Source organism: Phyllopteryx taeniolatus, chromosome 1, assembly GCF_024500385.1.
Source record: "Phyllopteryx taeniolatus isolate TA_2022b chromosome 1, UOR_Ptae_1.2, whole genome shotgun sequence".
Lineage (NCBI taxonomy): Eukaryota > Metazoa > Chordata > Actinopteri > Syngnathiformes > Syngnathidae > Phyllopteryx > Phyllopteryx taeniolatus.
In genome coordinates this window covers 30,447,436-30,468,390 of record NC_084502.1, presented here as the reverse complement: position 1 = coordinate 30,468,390, position 20,955 = coordinate 30,447,436, and the positions used below count along the sequence as shown (strand labels likewise).

The window sequence follows — 20,955 nt, the reverse complement described above, 5'->3', positions numbered from 1 at the left end:
CCCACCTTGGCTGTTGTCATCCTCTTCCAGAAGGTTGTATTTCCTCGGCCGACCAACTCTACGCCGGGGGCGGGCTTGAGAGGAGGAAGATATCGGAGGAGTGTGTTTTTTCAAAATGGCAGGTAGTCTTCCGCGGCAGTCCTCTTCAGCTGGGTTGTAGTTACTGTCCTCTGAGGAACAAATAACCAGGGTTGTGATTCGTGATGAAGCAAAGTGATTTATTTATTATCATGACCAAAAATGATCACAATTATCAGTATGGCATTCATCCATCCATTTTCGTCCACCTAGCCGGGTCAGGTCGCGAGTGTATAGCTTAAAGGTCCCATATTCTACCAAAACAACTTTTTCTAGTATTGGGGATGGTATATTGGCTCCATGGTGCCTCAGTACAACATGTGAACTATGAATTTAAATCGTCCACGCATTCCTGAGTTACAGACGTTTTTCTGGCGAGAGGCCTGAAAATAATTTGATACTTGAAATTAATTTCTCAAGCTTATCTAAGTCAGTGGTGAAGATCTCAGGCTATCTCTCCACTCCTGAGCCAGTGCTGTCAACAAAACAAACACATTTCTTCTACAAGGAGGGAACCAATCAGAGGAAAGGGGGCGGTCTTAGACAAACATGGACAAAGCGGATACAAATCTGGGTCAAACAGGCTGCCTTTTCTGGACACTAGTATGACAAAAACAAGGTGTTTTTTTTAAATGAAATAGAAAATTTTATAGTAAGTCCATTTCAGAGAGTCACTTTATGGAGGTCTAAATAGCCAAAATATCGGTCCTTTAAGCAGGGAAGCCCAGACTTCCCTCTCCACAGACACTTCGTTTGGCTCTTCCAGTGGAGATCCAGAGGCGTTCCCAGGCCAGCCGGGAAACATAGTTCTTCCAGTGTGCCCTGGATCATCCCCGGGCTCGCCTCCCGGTGTGACCTGTCCAGAACACCTCAACCACCTCACCTATATTTTAGCTCTTCGAGCACTTTTGGCTTTGTGATAATAATTTGTACTCAAGGCTCCAAGGCTGGGTCAGGGATATCTGCATTTTAGGTCTAATTCCCCATTTTACAACATTTCAGGAATGGAGGAGTGGACGCAGATATACGCTGTATTTAAGTTGTGGTTTTCTCCGTGATCATCCTTCTTTATTGGTTATGTGTCGTACACACACTCGCTCAAACTCTCACTGGCTCACTCTTAAAGGGGAGTGCACAGCAAAGCACATTACACCGCGTTGATGATAAGAATGGAAACAGTAAAACTAACCGTTTGAAATGTTATCACAGTTTATTGGTCGTTTTTAATTGTTTGTCTGTATGTGTCCTGACATTGACTGGCGACCAGTCAACTGTTTCTTCTACATGTGCCCATTCATTGACTGGCAACCAGTCTAGGGTGTACCCTGCTTCCTCGTCCAAAATGCTAATCGACTGAGGGTTTGAACACTGACCTTCAGAATCATCGAGAGCACCAGCATCTGGAATCTGTTCTTCCTGGTCTCCATCCTCTTGAGCCTGATGGGATGCGGACACCCTCGCCTGCGTTGCTTTCCTCTCTGCCACCGCCTCCTCCCCCTGTTCCGCCAGCCGAAGGGCTGGCACGGTGCTTTTGGGAGGTCGTCCACGCTTCCGCTTCGTTTGCAAACCCCCTGAACACAGATAGGGGCACTTAAAGGTTTATAACGTGTATCATAACATAAAGCACTCCTAAATATTGGTGTATGAATGTGTGTGTGAGTGGGTGAATGTGAGGCTTTGTAAAGCGTTTTGGGCAGTGTCATGGTATAGATAAAGCGCTATATAAGTGCAGTCCATTTACCATTTAAATAGCAGTCCTTAATAGAGACATTATGATATACTAAATGGGCTTTTTCAATTATAGAGCATGTATGCTTCTAAATGGACATCTATTTATATAGCGCTTCTCGTTAGAATAGCAGGTGCAGCCTATCCAAGCTGATTTTGGGCGAGAAGCGGGGTACAACCCGGACTTATCACCACCCAATCGCAGGGCACATATAGACAAACAAGTATTCACACTCACATTCACACCTACAGACAATCAATGGTCTTCAATGAAGCAAACATCCATGTTTTTTTTTTATTTAGGAGTAAATACCCATGGAAGCATGGGGAGAGAAGGCAAACTCTACACAGGAAGGCCGGAGCCCAGATTCAAACCTCAGAACTGTGAGGCAGACTGCCTGCTTCTTAATATGAAAACATTCTGAAGTACAGATAACAACATTCGCTGTTACTTACACTCTGTCTGAATTTCCACCACATCTATTTTTGAATCACCTTACCTGCTGAAATTTAAATCACACCATTGTTTACTAGTGGTGCCATTGAAACTATTGCCAGCCGGAAATACGTGTCACGCCATGGCAAAAAAGGTCTATAGAAGATAAAGTCACACATGCTAACTTACCTGCAGGTTTGAAGTGCTTGTCCCTCATGTGGTTAATCAGTGTGTCTTTGGAGACACTCTTGTATGGACACATTTTGCACTTGAACTGCTGCACAATCACAACTTCCATCATCTCCTCCAGTTCAGCCAGGTTGGGCGCCCGGTCTCTGGAGCCTTCAGCCACGACCGACGCGTCCACTTCCTGGCCCGGGGCGGCTTCTTCCTGCCGAGGTTCATCTCGGCTGGCTGAGCAATGCGGTGCCACATCGGGCTCGGGGTTGGAGATGTAGGTGCCACTGCTGCTGATGTAGGGCCCCGGCTGGCTCTCGCTACCCTCCGCTGCCTCTGGGACACCCCCTGAATCTGCAGTGTCGGCGACAGGGTGGTCTGACGAGGAGCTGTCGTCAGTATAGAGGGATGCGTCAGGGCCGTTGCTGTTCTCAGTGTAACATGAATGCTGGGGCTGCTGCTGTGGCTGATCGGGATCCTGGTTCTGCTCGTCATCATCGTCGTCCCGCGCTTGATACCGGGAACATCCGGGTTCCTCAGAATCGGGAGCTGCGACGCCGGCATATTCAGCGGTGTACTGCCGGCTCGTCTGCGTCTTGTGATCTGCACTGCTGTCGATGTAGGCGCGGGAATGATGCAGCCGCTCTCCCTCATCCACAGCGCACAGATATCCGGCACTGCACTCCACCACATAGTTCCCCCGACTAGTGGGGTTTGAATCCGCCTTGCTGCATTCAACATATCCGGGCAGGTCCTGGTTGCTGTTGTCGCCACTGTAGTCGGGAAAGCTCGACTGTGAGCGCGTCTGGTCAGGTTCTTCAGAACACTCCGCAAAGGAAGGTGAGGACTCCCCTGTTTGGTCAGGGCCATCAGCACTGCAGTCCATGTACTGGGAGGGGTGAGAGTGTTGGGGCTGATCAGGCTGACTGCTGCTGTCTTCTGGGTAGCCAGAGTGGCCGGGCTGGTCGTCGGGCTGATCGGGCTCCAGGCTTCTCTGCATGTCTCCCTGGTCCAGACAGGTTGACGTGGGACCCTCAGAAAGTGCTTCGATGGCTATGCGATTGGACAAAGCCGAGGAGGACATATGGGCTACCATGGGAGCACCTAAAGCAGACACAGATATGAAAACCAAATCGACCGAGACCGGATGTTCTGCTTTAGAACGTTTGCTTGGTTGTCCGGGAAGACATTCCTTGCGTTATTGCTATAATAGCATGGCTAGCACCTCTAAAAATATGTACAGCATTCCAGTGTTTCCCCGACGCCCAGCCACAAATAGCAAAAATCCACAAACCATTGACACTCCTCAAAAATATTTAGAATTGCCTATAGATGCTACAAGATGGTGACAAAGTACTACTTTAGTGTACATTAAGCTCCTCAACTCACAAGCTTAGTTTCTTGGCACTGAGATGCCACAAGATGATGCTAAGGCAATAGTTTTAAGTTTTTTAGCAAATAGATTCCAAAAAAAAGGCAATTAGGTGAATTTACAAATGCCAAACCACGATTATATGCGTGGATTCACATTACGTCCTTTTCCAAATTATCAATGCACAGTATAAACATGGTTGCAATTTACGTTCTTACATATATTTATATCTTATTTATACATATTTACGGCGTAGCCTCACTAGTCAGGGTCGCTGCTCCCTCACTACTTTAGTTCAAATTATAAGCATATGACGCCTTTAAATGTTCTAAGAAGAAAATGCTAACATCCTTCTAGATTGAGTCTTGTTCCAGCTGCAACTTCTTTAAACTCTATTGTCACTATCAGCAGAAAACACAATGAAACAAAACAGTGTTTGTATGGTAATATTAACGATGGCTCTGCTGTGTCGTAGATCATCTCGTGCGAAACACGTTTTGGCAGAGGTTATGAACATGGACTTGGAGCAGAAGGTGGAGCAAACCATAGCAATTGACGTTATTTGTCACTGTAACTGAATTATCTTTATTCACTGCGGCGCTATGAATAGAAATTTTGTGCCGTTTTAGTTTCCTTGCATTTTTGCAAATCTAGAAAAGCTCTATATAAAACCAGTGTGTTAGTAGTAGCCGTAGTGCAACTGACATGGGCCATGTCAATTGATTATTTGAGTATAAGATGCAGCTTAATTACAGACAGCGGGTCGCAAATAGCCCCCAGGTCTTAGTTTGGACACCCCTGTTTTAAAGGATCTGCAAATGCACGGATTAATAACACATAACATTATCTTGACCTTGTAGTATGAGATATTGGGTTGGTTCTGCATCCCTGTCTTCTGCACTGGTTACAGCGATGCAACCTATGGGATAAGTAGAGTTTGCTTTTACTGGCAATCCAAACGCAACATTAAAGTTATCCAGTATGTGGCAAGTTAGGAACATGGAGATACCGTTCATGATGTCAGGGCCAATGGTGGACTCGATGATCTTGTCAATGGCCGAGCCCAGGTCGGATGAGGTAGAGGCAGTGGAGTCAGACACAATCATGGCTCCTTCAGACGTGGCGCTGGAGTGAACGAGCACTTGAGCCGACTCGGACACAAGCACCGACTGAGTCACCGTGGACACGCTGGAGACGCTGGTGGACTGGGCCACCGAGGAGGAGTCCGGGAGGTGAACCGAGGACACGCGCACGTCCGTGCTAGAGCTGGTCTCTGGGATGAAGACCTTGAGATAGATACAGGTGATTAGGGCCCAACTGATCAATCGGCCGGCCGATTTTATTTGGCAGATATTCGCCCTTTTCAAATCAGCCAAACTTTTGCTTTTTTTACACATTACAACATAAGACAAGGACAGTTACATTCAAACAAACAACAATACAGGAAATACTGAGTGAAACAAAAACAGCCACAATGCACAAAACAATAAACAATCAGCATAACAAATGCAAATACAAAACGATTGGATTCCTGTTCATTTTAGCTCTCTCTTTAGTCTGTACATCACATATTTCAACTCTGTAAAAGATGACATGTTTTGACTTCTGAAAAATATTTTTAAGTCATCACTTCATGGCAGAGAAAATAATGGAGTAGAAAAAAAAGTGATTTAATGTTAAAGGGCATATATATAGATAATATATATATCCATCCATTCATTTTCTGTTCCGCTTATCCTCACTAGAGTCGCGGGCATGCTCGAGCCTATCCCAGCTGACTCTGGGTGTGAGGTGGGTTACACCCTGAACTGGTCGCCAGCCAAATGCAGGGCACAAACAAACAAACAACCCGTCGCACTCACATTCACACCTACAAGCAATTTAGAGTCTTCAATTAACCTACCATATATGTTTTTGGGTTGTGGGAGGAAACCAGAGTACCCAGAGAAAACCCACACAGGCACAGGGAGAACATGCAAACTCCACACAGTCGAGGCCGGATTTGGGTCCGGGTCCTCAGAACTGTGGGGCAGACGTGCTAACCAGTCGGCCACCATACCTATTTTCTCTCTCTCTCTCTCTCTCTCTCTCTCTCTCTCTCTCTCTCTCTCTCTCTCTCTCTCTCTCTCTCTCTCTCTCTCTCTCTCTCTCTCTCTCTCTCTCTCTCTCTCTCTCTCTATATATATATATATATATATATGTGTGTGTGTGGGGCAAAAGGTATTTAGTCAGCCACCAATTGTGCAAGTTCTCCCACTTAAAAAGATGAGAGAGGTCCTGTAATTTTCATCACAGGTACACCTCACCTATGAGAGACAACAGGAGAAAAAAATCCAGAAAATCTAATTTTCTGATTTTTACAGAATTTATTTGCAAATTATAGTTTATATATAACACACACACACAAACATACATACATACACACACACACAGAGCGAGAGAGACAGAGAGAGTGAGAAAGAGAGAGCATTATGGCCGAAATCTAAAGATAAATTCATGCAATAATGCTTTTTTTTTTGCATGTTAATGTACTTGGAAATTAATCTCTGTTGTAAAATTAAACAAATACTAAAAGGACAAAGTATTATAAAACAGTCAAATGTTCTTCTTTTTTGTTGTAAGCGTTAAGGGACCAGAAAATCCATCCATTTTCTACCGCTCATCCGAGGTCGGGTCGCGTGGCCAGTAGCTAAAGCAGGGACGCCCAGACTTCCATCTCCCCATCCACCTCATCCAGCTCTTCTGGGGGGATCCCGAGGCGTTCCCAGGCCAGCCGAAGGATGTAGTCTCTCCAGCGTGCCCTGGGTCGTCCCCGGGGTCTCCTCCCGGTGGGACGTGCCCGGAACACCTCACCAGGGAGGCATCCGGGAGGCATCCAAATCAGATGCCCCAGCTGCCTCATCTGGCTCTTCTCGATGTGGAGGAGCAGCAGCTCTACTCTGAGCTCCTCCCGGATGACCGAGCTTCTCACCCTATCTCTAAGGGAGGGCCCGGACACCCTGCGGAGGAAACTCATTTTGGCCGCTTGTATCCGGGATCTTGCTCTTTCGGTCACGACCCACAGCTCGTGACCATAGGTGAGGGTAGGAACGTAGATCGACCGGTAATTCGAGAGCTTCGCCTTCCGGCTTAGCTCCGTCTTTACCACAACAGATTGATACAAAATCCGCATCACTGCAGACGCTGCACCGATCTGCCTGTCGATCTCCCGTTCCATTCTTCCATCACTCGTGAACAAGACCACAAGATACTTGAACTCCTCCACTTGGGGCAGGATCTCCTCCCCGACCTGGAGAGGCCACGCCACCCTTTTCCAACTGAGGACCATGGTCTCAGATTTGTAGGTGCTGATTCTCATCTCAGCCGCTTCACACTTCACTGCTCCAGTGAGAGTTGGAGGTCACGGCTTGATGAAGCCAACAGAACCACATCATCTGCAAAAAGCAGAGATGCAATACTGAGGCCACCAAACCGGACCCCCTCTACGCCTCGGCTGCGCCTAGAAATTCTGTCCATAAAAGTTATAAACAGAATCGGTGACAAAGGGCAACCTTGGCGGAGTCCAACCTTCACCGTAAACGAGTCTGACTTACTGCCGGATATGCGGACCAAACTCTGACTCCGGTCATACCAGAAAATAAGTTATTTCATTCATTATATATTTTTAACTTAATCTGCCGATTAATCCACTATTGAATTTTTTTTCTGACAAATATCGGCATCAGCCTAAAAAAAATCTATATTGGTCAGGCTCTATAGGTCATGCCATCGGTTATGCTTTTTTCACATTTTAAAACTGTTCCCAGATGTCTTCCTAAAAGACACTGTCACTGACATTCTTCGGTCAAAATCCACAAAAGACCAACAATACAGTACTTTCTCAGTTAACTGAGCCAATGGATGGGCTTTTGTTACCATGGCAACCTCGGGCAGAGCTAGTGTGCTGTGGCCAAGGAAAAGGCTACTTGTTCTCAAATAGCCCAGAATCTGAAGCGCAGAGAAAAGCCAGATTGTCACTCATGGAGGCAGCTCTTCATCACCAAGCCACTCAATTACGCTTGTCATTAAGTGTAGCGCATTGTTTCCCAACCTTTGTTGAGCCAAGGCACATAAAATGTAAAGAAATGAGATTCGCCCTTTGACTTCCCACCATGCCTAGTTACAATTGTAAAAAGTCTGTATAAAAAAAAAAATCCCCCCCATTTGTTTACCACTTTCGATTAGTTCTAACTGGTTGTTGGGCGCGCAACATGGACCTTTTCCTAAACTTTCCATGAGACAGCATTGCAGCGATGCAATTGAAAGTTACAAGTGCAATGAAGCTCAACGTAACGGAGTAAGAGTAGTGTTGCTCCCTAACGAAAGTTTTCCAAAAAGTTACTCAAGTAAATGTGGCATGTTACTACCCACCTCTGGAGAAAACCTCAAGCAAACAAGGAGAGAACATGCAAACCCCACATAGGAACAAGATTTGATTCCAAAACCTCAAAACTGTGAGGCAGACATGCTAACTTCTCGCTGCCTCCGTTGAAATCATTTGAGAAATCTTACCACGAGTCCCTCGGAGCTCTGTCCCACATGACAGTCTGACTCGGGCGGCTGCGCGTGAGAGGAGGCAGCGTCGCTACTGTCGGCCGACATGGCCTCCGAAGACTCCATGCCCATGCCGCTTTCGGACGGTTCCTCCATGCCCGAGGGGCCTGCATCGCTGCTGCTTTCCACTTCATTCTCCTCGGAATCCATCAATACTGGACAATAAATTAATAGATCAGTTTCTGCTCAAACATGTAATAATAGTAATATTAAGTAAAAATATGACTATATGTTTGCAGGCATTTTATATAATTGTATTGTACCTGCAATCTGAATTATGGTAAATATCTCCATCTAATAAAGGAGTTTCACAAACATCATAGTGCGCTGTTTTAATTATCACTGTAACAAAGTTATTAATGTAACAATATATTTTCTGAAAGGTAGGGTGTAGCCAAAAACACTATTTTGGTTACCTTGAGTCAGTTGGAAGTACTTTGGGATTAGCTGGATTTATGCATAAATCGTTTATTAAATATGATCTCACCATCTAAATCACAACAATAGAAAAGCAGTAAACTAATACCACAAAAACAATGTTATGTTTTCTCGCATTTATTGAAAACCGCATAAACATTCATAGTGCACAGTGGGAAAATTATGTGAATCCCAAAGCTAATGCTGTAACAAAGGATGGGCGAGTACAGATATCTTATTTCAAGGTATCAGTTACTCGTGAAGGCTGCCGATACCAGTGACCGATACTTAAGGCTAAAATAAAAAAATAAATCTGACATTAAGTCCTCCTCGCCTGTAGTTGGCGCTACACTGTTGACACATCAACAAAACATCATGTATGTCAGATAGAAACAGGTTTGTTCCTAATTGTGTAATACTGGTTGCATCAGTACTTGGTGAATTCTCAAGTTACTTTTACTGGTATCAGTCTGGGGCGAAAAAAAGTAGTATCGAATATCCCTACAAATGACTTCTCCATGAGCAAATGAGAGTCAGCAAACCTGAAGTCCTATCAATGTGACGAGAATTGAGGTGTTGGTGAAAGTTGTTGTTGTTGTACTTTTTTATCCAATACAGTGCATTGAATTACATTTTAGCTGTATTTAACAGTTAGTGCAATACATTTGTATCTAATCTTTTAAAACTGATTGGGTTTTATTTTATTCTTTGAATTTATTAGCAATACATTTGACTTGAATTATTACCTAATCTTTTCTTCCCCTTATATAATCTTTTTTTCCCCTTATATTCCCGCATAATATTACAGTTGCTCAAAATATTGAATATACCTGTACTCCATCCATCCATTTTCCGTACCGCATATACCGGGCGTGCTGGAGTTTATCCCAATTGACTCTGGGCGAGAGGTGGGGTACACCCTGAACTGGTCGCAAGCCAATGGCAGTACACCTTTACTTTTACGAATAAAAACCTCTCTTTTTTATGAACACAAAGGTCTACTTAAGATACCAATACTGCACTTTAACTTTAACGTTGGTCGTAATGGTGGCACTTGGAGAGATAAGTACTATTTTAGGTGGTACTCAGTGTAAAATGTTTGAGAACTACTAAGTTAAAGTACGTTTAACACCGCAGTTTAGTGATAATGTAAGCATCATGGACATTGTTGTCGTTGGGGGTTTAACGACACATTGGAACCAAACGTGTTTCGCCTCTCTTGTCTTTTACCTACTCTGAACTGAAACCTTACATTACACAGTAATGACCAACTACATTTAAAGGCTGTTGGGCATGAACGCAACTGTACATATTTTACGGACTTGTCAAAGTCCACATTTGGGTCGCAACAAGGTCCAAAAGCGGACAAGTGAACTGATGTTCTTTAGCATGCAGTAGCTTATGGCCTAGCTGCCCTTGATCCTGCCTGTGCCGCGTCGCCATTTTCCAACAGGCGAACGTCGTCTTTTACGTCAGGCATTCTCTGAAGCTCAACTGGGGACCTGGAGGGCCTCAAGCTGCGCCAGACCGCCCAAACGCTCTCCCTGAACAAAATTAAAATACCTAACCCAGCTAGCGAATCTCCCTGGTTTTTTCTTACCGTGTATTTGCGAGTAGATACGTGTCCTTAAACGTAGCGGCGCTAAATAGCACAGGCATTGGTTAGAGGAAAATGTAGCTTCATTCTAGTCGGGCGCCATGAGAATCTCCTCGCTTCCTGTTCGTGTGGCCGGGTCTTATTTATTGTCTTTGGTCAAACCGATCAGTATCCGCGACACCGGCGCGCTAACTAATTCTGGCGATTGTTGCTTACTCAAAGTCGGACTGTTTTGTTAGCATTTTATGGTTAGTTAATGTGTTATTTCTAATAAACGAGCAGACTATTTCTTTAGTGCAAGGCGCATCACGACGGTTCGCGCGGAGGAATATGTGCCGTTTTGCAGACGTTCACCAGACAAGCAGACGTCGCACAAATCTAATTTTAGAAAATGAAGCGAAAACTTCTGAAACAATATTTGAATTTGCAGCTTCTGTTTTGTCAATATAATTTCATTGTTATGTGGACTAAGGCGACGGTGTCTTTACAGTTTGGACACAAAAGTACTGTATCCATACACATCCCCTTGTCCTCATTCAAGTCGTGGACACGCTGGACTGGTCGCCAGCCAATGTCAGAGCACATATTTAAACATTGCACTGGTCGCCAGCCATGAGCGACCATAAGCGTTTCTAGCACATTTTTGGGGGTGCTGAAGCACCTCTAAAATCGATCTGATCACCCATAAAATTTGGGAGATTGCCCCAACAATGGTCTGCTCCAAAGCATTTGCGTTTCTTGTACATTTTTAGGGCTGCTGAAGTAGGGTTTTGGCTGGCCCTCAACAAGATTTCATATGTGGCCCCAAATAGTGGTATGCAAAACTCTTAGTTTTCTGTCATAGAAATAACGATTGTCAACAGGAGACCCACATTTGTATTTATTTTTTCCACAGATATTGGACTCCACAGTCCAACGACCATTTTGCGGTTGTTCCTCACATGTTGTGGGCACTCTGACACCTCTATTTGTTAGTGCTTTGACCGAACATATTATATTAAATTTTTTCTCCACTAAAAGTCCACCGAAACCAAGCGAAAGAAGTAGTCAAAATAACGATGTGCGTGGTCTTTGTCAGCATCAATTGCATTTATAATGATGTGCGTGGTCTTTGTCAGCATCAATTGCATTTAGGGATATAATGTTTAGATCAGGGATAGTCAACTAACATTTTAAAAGGTGCAGATTGAGAACATTTCTTGGATCAAAGGGCAGGATGATCATTTAGTGTCCATTTATTGTGATATTTAAGTAAAAAAGTTGTCATATCTCTACATCTGCCTGTAATCAATACCACAGTGAAATCCTAAAACCTTTTGGCATTTATCATTGTCAAGTAACACAGAAATCAAGAAACATGTATGTATGTACAGTTGTGCTCATAAGTTTACATACCCTGGCAGAATTTGTGAAATGTACACTATATTGCACAAAGTATTCGCTCACCTTCCTTTACTCATGTTTTTTTTAGTGATAGCCCATTCTAAATCCATATGGTTTTAATATGATGTTGGTCTACCCTTTGCAGCTTTAACAGCTTCAACTCTTGTGGGAAGGCTTTCAACAAGGTTTAGGAGTGAGTTTATGGGAATTTTGGCTGAACTCGCATGTGATTGGTCAGTACAGTTCATCCCTACCGTAAAGTCCGTAATGTTGCGTGACCTCTGGTTTAGATTATCTGATGTTATTGTGCTGTACATTCGAAAAATTAGTTGAATTCTTACATTTACCACAAATTAAAACTAAATCAAGTGCAAGGAAGCCGGTAAGCACGTCATACTTGGCTGTGATTGTCACGTTAATGTCAATCAAACAATCTCCACCGTGATTGGCCAAATGTTTTGGAGGCATCTCATTAGCCAAGCAAGTCAGTTTAGCTGTAAAAATGAAGAGTACTTGTTATGGTCAACATGTTGAAAATGTTGAGGAAATGGTGGCTGATACACTGAAGCCCCCCTCATATAGGCATTAACATGCCACTGGACATAACATACCTATATAATTCGTATATGTATATAATTTGTATATACTGGATACCCCCCTCCCATCGGTTGTGGCCCTAAACAACCGCCTAGACCACTTATGCCACATAAGCGTCCATAAAATGAATCCCAGCACCCCTAAACCACTGATCCTAGAATTGGCCCGTAGAAGTCTTACAGACAAACAAACTGGTCACCAGTCAATGTCAGGGTAAATATCGACAAACAATGTATTGTTCACCAGTCAATATCAATGCTTCAGCTGCCGCATCAAGTGGTTCCCTCAGTCGGGAACTTGGTCCAGCCTAGCTGCCGAATCATTGGCTAAGGTACTCTGGGAACGTTTTATTTTAATTTTTTTGTCAATTAGTTTATTGAATGACAGTTTGAAATGACAGAATAACAATGTTTTGCGTGTAGTCGACTTGGCGAAGCAGTAGGAGTATGATAGTTCTACGATATGCATGTACTATACTGATTTCCATCAGATACGCCACTGCTCGAGTGAAGTGTGCAAGGGAGCCCCAGTCGCTGATGCCCTTTGAATTTAATGTACGGGACAAGCAGTCAAACTGACAACAGAGAACACTCGCCACAGTAAGCCAAAAGTCATGTCCAGAAGCTCACAAGAAGGCTAACTTGCCATGTTCCTGCTGTCCCTCACGAGGCCACACCCCTTAAAGACACACATACAACACTAAAGCTTATTGTTCCCCCGTTCTTTTTTATTAGTGTTCTTTATACAATAAGTTCTATTGTTCTTTATTAAAAGCCTGTAACAAAAAAGGGTGGTGTTATTTTGGGGGCTTGAACAGATTAATGGCATTTCAATTCATTTCAACAGGGAATACTGATTGGAAATATAAGTAAATTGAGTTATGAGCTTAGTCACCGAACGAAATAAACTTGTAAAACAAGGTTCCACTGTAACACTTTCTGATGACTTGCTCACAACGATGCTTAGTAGCTAGCTAGCTGTGACGTGTTAAGAAGTAAACTGCAATTCAGTACATGAGGTCGGCGGCACCACCGCTCAGGTCCGAGTCTTTCCCCCGCAGGACCGGGAGGTTCATCCCCGCTAGTCGGATCACCGCCACGTTGAGTACGTGCAGGAAGAAGACCAGGAGGAGGATCCAGAAGCAGACGTCGTAGCGCTCGTCGTGCGTCTGGAACACAAAGGTGACCTCCTCGAAGTTGGCGATGCGCTCCGACAGGCGCTCGACTTTCACCTCGGACACGAACAGAACCACAACCAGGAAGCTGCACGTACCTGCCAGGAGGCGGAGTCCACAGATGATTGACAACTTCCCTACCACTGCGCTTGTGTGACGCAGGACATACCAATACAGGTAATACCACATTTATTGTTGCCAAGTGCCCATTTTGTCTCTGAAGAATGCCTAGGAGTAGAAACGGCCAGAACGAGCCGAAAATGCCCCCTTCAAACCAACTCGGCAGTTCGGAGCATGGCTTCTTGAGACTTTTATGTGGGTCGACTCATGATAGACGCCTACCGAATTTCATGTTTTCAGTGAAACTGGCTTCGGAGGCTGAATTTTCCCAAAACCTAGCCACCATGGTCCACCCGCACACAATGACAAAAACTCCATTTTTGTCTCGTATACTTACATATGCTTTTTCATCGATCTATGCACGGGACATATAGTGACAGGCAGAACAATTAAATGATTTAACCCGCATTACTTTATGACTTGCATGATTTATTTTTTTACAATTTTTGCTGACGCATTTCATTTTAAATTGTAAAAATACAAATGGGCCAGGCCACTAGTTGATGAGGTAAATAAGGAACAGTCGTGGATGTAAACTGTAAAATTGTTGATTTTAAAAATACAATAATAATTAATTCTCGTGTTTGAAATGTGATATTGTAATTACTCAATTACTTGTAATGACTTAATAATCAATGAACCAATTATTCACTAAAATATATCAAATATGTAAATGTATTTGTAATATTTATTTATTATCAACAAATATAAATGTACATATTTTAACAGAAAATAAGATTTAAAAAATCTTAAATGTTTATGTAAAATTCTTTAAAAACAATTTCATTTTCTTATTTACAATATAGGAATTTACTATGTATTAGTTGATAAAATAACATTTATAAATGTATAGGTAAAACTGTTAATTTCACTACTTTTATTTTATTATTAACAATAAAAACTTTGAACGTTTTATTTTAGGGGGGGGACTTGATTCGTAATAATAATCATCCTAAATGCTCACAGCAGATGGCCGTCCACAAGTAAAGTCCCAGAGGGCCGTGCACCGTCTCATAAGGACGTCCGAAGGCGTTGAAGAAGAAGAAGCCACTCGACACGGACGAGAAGACGATCAACGTGCCACAGAAGAAGATGATGGTCACGTGCAGACCTGCTGGGATGGCGTCCAACAACTCTGAAAAGACTGACACACAAAATTACACAATTTAACGCACATGACGAGGACATTTGAAGACACTGTGAAGACATTTAACCAGTGAGGACAAAATTGAGGACACGTAGACACACGAGTGAGAAGATTAGTATTGAGGCCAAAGTAGTTTAGTGAGTGGTGAACAGAGCTGGGGAGTATAACTAATGTACATGTAACGGGATTATGTAATTTCATTACGAAATCTATAATTATAATCCATGGGAGTTTCTAACCCATTTTGGGGGGTGCTGAAGCAACCCCAAAAATGAATCCCAGCACCCCTAAAATTTGATCCCAAAATGATTTATTTAAACTCTGTAAATTTCAAACAACCGAGAAATGTTAAACCACAATACGGTACTTGGTTGTAACGTAATATTCGAACAACAAAAATACAGCAAACCCCCATCCCCTCAACTGCCTCAAAAATGGTTTGCGATACCGATAGTGCCCGTCTTAAACCAGGATATAAGGCATCCATCCATCCATTTTCTGAGCCGCTTCTCCTCACTAGGGTCGCGGGCGTGCTGGAGCTTATCCCAGCTATCATCGGGCAGGAGGCGGGGTACACCCTGAACTGGTTGCCAGCCAATCGCAGGGCACATAGAAACAAACAACCATTTGCACTCACATTCACATCTACGGGCAATTTAGAGTTGTCAATTAAGCTACCATGCATGTTTTTGGGATGTGGGAGGAAACCAGAGTGCCCAGAGAAAACCCATGCAGGCATGGGGAGAACATGCAAACTGCACATAGGCGGGGCCGGGGATTGAACCCAAGTCCTCAGAACTGTGAGGCAGACGCTCTAACCAGCCGTGCCGCCCGGATATAAGGCAGATTTCTTAATATACTATTATCATTACCAGTCTTCATTTTGCTGCATTTAATCGTTGGGCACTGTTTATGTTGTTAGGTTGGAGTTATTTTTTTACATTATTTTTTTCTAGTTGTAGGGAATGATTCTGGTGGTCAGAAACTATGTCTGTCCTCTTTGAATTGGATTAAGAGAACTTAGTTGTTGTGTCATGTAAATGTGATAATATTAAAGCCAAGCTGCAACTGAATCGCTCGCTGACTGGCATAGGTGCCTCTAGCTCATTTTTAAACTGAATCCCAGGACCCAAAATTGTTTAAATTGTGCACATTTGTCATTAGGTCAACATGGTATGGTATGGTGGTTTTCCACATGCTTTAAACATATAATGCCACAAACACATTTTATTATGTATTTACATTTCATCATGTTTTTTATCAGTTTGTTATTTAGGTAAAGAGAATATATTTAGATAATTCCAAAATAATGATCTATGGGTTTAATCCACTATTTTTTAAGGAAACATCCAAGGGTCCTGTTAATGCATTCATTAAAAATTAAGAACAGTAGTCCAAATGTAATCAAATGTAATTAGTTATACTACTTTGAGAAAGTTAAATGTTACACTACGATTACATTTCCAACAGAGTAACTTGTAACTGCAACCAGCTACCTTTCCAAAGTAATCTTCCCAACACTGGTGGTGAAGCACTGAGGCAGAAAGCTGAAAGGTCATTGAGAACTTGTTAGAAATGGATCACTGCTCTCATATAACTCGAGAAAATAAACACTTGTCCCTTGTCAAACTGTCCCATCGTGTGTCCACGTGTCTAAAGTTGTCCTCTTGTAAAGTGTGCAGACAGCACAACAAAACAATAAGCTTCTTCTAAACAAAGAAAATACTTTTACAGGTAAAAAGATGGCGATGACATTAACTTCAATCAATTTCCTATACTGTTTATCACAATAGTCTGGATAGTGTATACATTACAAACATGTTGTGTATAAATGGTATTGATGTGTTAGTTTTGAGAAGTTTTTGAATAATTGAAGCCGCTGCTGTCTTTTATTATTGATGATGTGAAACTTAATCAGTGACGTGTTTAACACTGAAATACACACACATGCATACACTGACTGTATACAGTACACATGTACTGGACATGTCTATGCAATTATACAGTATATGTACATCACAGTCAATTAGGATATGGTGGATTTCAGTAGTTCAACTGAAAAAAGTTAAAGTCCTACAAATATATGCAAGTTTCCCCATTTTGGCTCCAGCACGCCCGCGACCCTGGTGAGGAGACGCGGCTCAGAAAATGGATGGATGGATGGAAGAAAAGATCTTGCAATAAACAAATGCAACATACATTTTTATCCGATTATTTGATAGAATAATCTATTCAATTGTAAAATATTCAATAGTGACAACACAAAATTGCAGTAACATGGTTGAAGATCAATGCTAATGTTGTTTTTGCTCAAGAGTAGCCCTGCATGCTAGCTTTGTTAGCTGCTTAGGTAACTGCTTGAGAAAAAACAGCTACAATAAAAAAAAAAAAAATTTTTTTTTAAAAAAGAAACACTATACTTGGAAATGTATTCCTATGTCTGTTTCTGATCGTATGAGTAACAGGATAGCATTGGTTTGAGCGACACCATTACGGCTGGGGAAAATACTGGGAGAGGACTAACGTCTACCCCTGGCCAGAGCAATTAGCTTGATGATGTCATTTCTGATTAGTCATGTGGCTCACTTCTTTTTCGCTTCCTCTCGATGGCTGAAATGGTTTTGGTAACGACTGCATGCATGTGGGCAGCAGGGCTCGAGGCTGCGACCAAAATGGTCGGTCGGCCTTACGTGTCGGGAGCTTTACAAATTCCGACTCAGTGGAAATTGTACACGGCGTCACCGAACGCCGTCTCACTCCCAACACTGTAAAACAAGACGTTTTTGCTCAACTTAAAGCAAGTAACAATTAACACAGATATATGGTATACCATATAAATCTACTTAGCTTGATAAGGCGTGCTGCATATACTCAACACCAGCTGAATTGAAATACCTTCAAAATATCAGTGGAAATAGTTCAGTTTTTTTTTTTTAACTTTGAGCCATCACCTAATTCTTTACAGCGTGCGGCGAGCAAAAAAAAAAAACAAAGCGTTTTTTTCCCCTCAGAAATAAAAACCTTTTTATAGTGTATGTACTATAGGGAAATCCTCATAATACGACTGTAGTGGCTAACAACTTAAAGCCACTGAGTTATCGTAGAAAGGCAGTGTTTGAGGCGCGTTTTCGATTTCATGAAACGTTGTCCGTTGCCACTTTTATGCATCTTTATTTCTCACTCTCACCGTTCGTGATCTTTCAAGTGCCACATGGCATTCAAAACTGGATGCGCTCCCTGTGTCTACGTGCACCTCTAAACTAAACTTCCTACTTAAATAGGCACATGACCATGTACAGTGGTGACACCTAGTGGTCAACTTGGTGAGCAACATGAAAATCCACAAAATGGCTCGTTTACAACGACTTCTGTTGTTTAAAATGTGAATTTCATGTGCAGTTCAGAGCATTATTTTTATTACTGTAATTGAGTTCATACACAAATGTTCAAATAAAGCATATTTTGCAATTGGCATGAAGTTTTCACAGTTGATTTGGCATTCGAGACAATTAAGTTTCACCATGTATGACTAGCGTTGATCAGGTAGTCATTCTGTTTACAATTCATGATAGTTTAGCCATACTTTCAAATATGAATTCACCCTGTATATAAAATAATTGACCGCTGTTGTCAGCCACTGCTTGTTGTAGACAAACTCTTTGTCCTCCCCCCCCCCCCCCCCAAAAAAAAAAAATCACCGTCAATTTTGACTTCATAAAAGTACGGTATGCCAAATTCAGTATTAACTATTCATCAGTATGCATGTCCATGCTGTACCTCCCCAAAAAAGGTGCGACCAAATCATGTGCCAGTGCTACCAGTGCAAATGTTAGTGTGGAGCCCTGGTTGAGAGAAAACTTTTACTATTTAAAATTTCATTAATAAAGCAACATGTTTTAACAATTACAAGACAGCAACAAAATCATACTAAAAAGCTGATTTAAAACTGATGTCATCTGTTATATTTGATACTGTATGTAAGTTGGTCAGGAAGAGAGAAACTATTTGGTATTTGAATTCATATTTAAGAATCACTTTTACTACTGTTGCATTTTGCCTAAAATTTACGTAACAAGTGCATGTTTTGGGATTTGGTGCGCGGATTATCTCAAAATGTAATTTAAGGGCACAAAAAAAAAAAAGTCCAATTCTGGAATATATGTCCACATTAGTAACTAGTACTTATCTCCGTATATTACTTGAGAATCGTGAGGTCCTTCCGCCCAAGCCGCAGGTCTTGACTCTCTCTCCGTGGAAGAGTCCATAGGCGAGGCGCCCCACGAACTTGTCGAGCTCGCTCCCGGTGGCGTTGACGAGTTCTGCTCCAGTTCTGCAGAGGACCAAGCCGTCCAGCCAGCGAGGAAGTGCGGCGCACACCGCGGCCGCCAACGCGCAGCCCGCCGCCACAGTCCCTCCGTAGCTCAGCAGCAGACGCTTTTGTCGCCGCGCCGCTGCCATGGCCGACCTGGCTGCCACTGCGACCCCCCTCCCCCTCTCCGCCCCCTGTCTCCATGGCGACCTAGGTACCAGGGGCGGAGCCAGAGAATAGTCAGTGGGCGGTCACTTCGTGGTGCCACATAAATAACTACAATATACCGGTACGTCAAAACATCATTATAACTGGTTGATAGATTGGTTTTAGGGTGTCTAATTCCTAAAATTAAGATGAATTTTATACTTTCTGAAAGTATACAATAGGCATCTATCAAATCAGGAATAATTAACTCATTCACTGCCACGGACATTGATATTATTTGGAATCTGACCATTTACTGCCACCAACATCCATCCATTTTCCATACAGCTTATCCTCACCCGGGTCACGGGTGTGCCGGTGCCTACCTCAGCTGAGTCAGGGCGAGAGGCAGAGTACACCCTGAACTGGTCGCCAGCCAATCGCAGGGCACATACAGACAAACAATCATTCACACTTGCCACCAACATATATATTCTTAAAGTAGATTTTTGATGGAAGAGGGTCTTGCCCAGCTTGTATGTGATATTCTCATTTCTCAATAACAAATCGGGAGTGTGGCACAGCTTTTGAGTATAAGGTAGAGATTACGCAATCAATCTTGACTTGTCACATCGATTATGAGGGCGAGAAATTACAACACATTGAAAGTTGGGCAACTTTAGGCACCTCACACTCAAACGCCGTATGTATATGTATGGTATAAACAGAGTATGTGTCGCAGTAGGAGTAGAAGGTATGTGTTGTGATCGTGAGAGAAAATGGCGAACAGCCGGTGACATTCAACTATATCCACGACGGTGCATTTCTTAGTTGTATATCTGTAACTAAATGATAATTTTGCCAACAAAAGGCCTTTGTAAGTTTTGTTTTTGTTATTTATTTATTATTTTATAGTACACAAAAGCCAAATATATTAGCGTCAGTCGTTTTTGTGCTCGTCACGTTTCTATTCACACAAAAAAAAGCTTGTTTTCTCTGCTTTTTACTCAGAAACTGGTGTTTTTGGTGAGACAAACCTATGTTCTGCTGCTGATTACTGAAGAAGGGAAAAAGCTAGAAATATACTTTTTCTGATTCAAGAAAATAATCAACTTTCTTTTGGTAGGTTTCTGTGCTTATATTGTTACAGAGCCCAATATTCTGTGGGTCTCGAAGGATCAGTCAAAATGCTCCAAAATGGCTCGCAATATGGGGAACTCTGCTTGGCAAAACACATTGAATGTGCTTCTTCCAATCAAGGTAACAAGCTTACCATTTACTAAATACAGGATTTTCAACCTTTTGTATTCCTTCCATTCTGGCATCCCATATTTTTAGCTCAGCAATAACACGATACTCATTTAGCCTCGCGCTCTGCTTTGCATGTAGCCTCCACTTACTCTTTGAAGATGGTTCTGTCTTGACATTCGAATGTTCAGCAGTATTCAACACTTCTTTCCAGAGCTCATCAAAAAGGATTCTCCTCTGTAATCCTCTACAAGGGCTTCAGCTAGAGTGACAGCAGACTGAAGCATGTCAGAGAAACATCTTGCATCACTAAAAAGCTTATTACATGTGAACAAAAGTCTAAGAAATTCGGGTCAATTTGAGCGAGCAGGCTGTGCATCAACACTTCTATCGGTGCTGTTTTCTGACGTTATTTCTTCAAGGACACGGGTA

The 20,955-nt window shown here is 42.5% G+C and overlaps 2 protein-coding genes across 8 annotated transcripts in view; both read right to left on the bottom strand.

Moving 5' to 3' along the window:
* The window catches only part of LOC133484985 (zinc finger protein 335-like), a 32,319-nt gene extending 21,773 nt beyond the window's left edge, over window positions 1-10,546 (bottom strand). For 4 of the 7 annotated variants that reach the window (XM_061788304.1, XM_061788272.1, XM_061788280.1 and 1 more), the window contains exons 1-7: window positions 10,402-10,546; window positions 8,343-8,539; window positions 4,801-5,077; window positions 4,645-4,710; window positions 2,432-3,523; window positions 1,452-1,649; window positions 6-170 (exon numbers count right to left, since the gene is read on the bottom strand). In XM_061788304.1, coding sequence (XP_061644288.1) covers window positions 6-170; window positions 1,452-1,649; window positions 2,432-3,523; window positions 4,645-4,710; window positions 4,801-5,077; window positions 8,343-8,534 — 1,990 coding nt within the window. In that variant the 5' untranslated portion in view covers window positions 8,535-8,539; window positions 10,402-10,546. The remainder of the gene's footprint in view (window positions 1-5; window positions 171-1,451; window positions 1,650-2,431; window positions 3,524-4,644; window positions 4,711-4,800; window positions 5,078-8,342; window positions 8,540-10,401) is intronic. The other 3 variants (XM_061788259.1, XM_061788286.1, XM_061788264.1) reach the window with 1 other exon arrangement.
* Window positions 10,547-12,908: 2,362 nt separating this feature from the next.
* clrn1 (clarin 1) lies at window positions 12,909-19,325 on the bottom strand. The gene is made up of 3 exons (XM_061788334.1): window positions 19,019-19,325; window positions 14,637-14,816; window positions 12,909-13,650 (listed from the first exon to the last, which is right to left on the bottom strand). The coding sequence occupies exons 1-3, from the start codon at window positions 19,275-19,277 to the stop codon at window positions 13,385-13,387; spliced, it is 705 nt and encodes a 234-aa protein (XP_061644318.1). The 5' UTR covers window positions 19,278-19,325; the 3' UTR covers window positions 12,909-13,384.
* Between the last annotated feature and the right edge of the window lie 1,630 nt (window positions 19,326-20,955).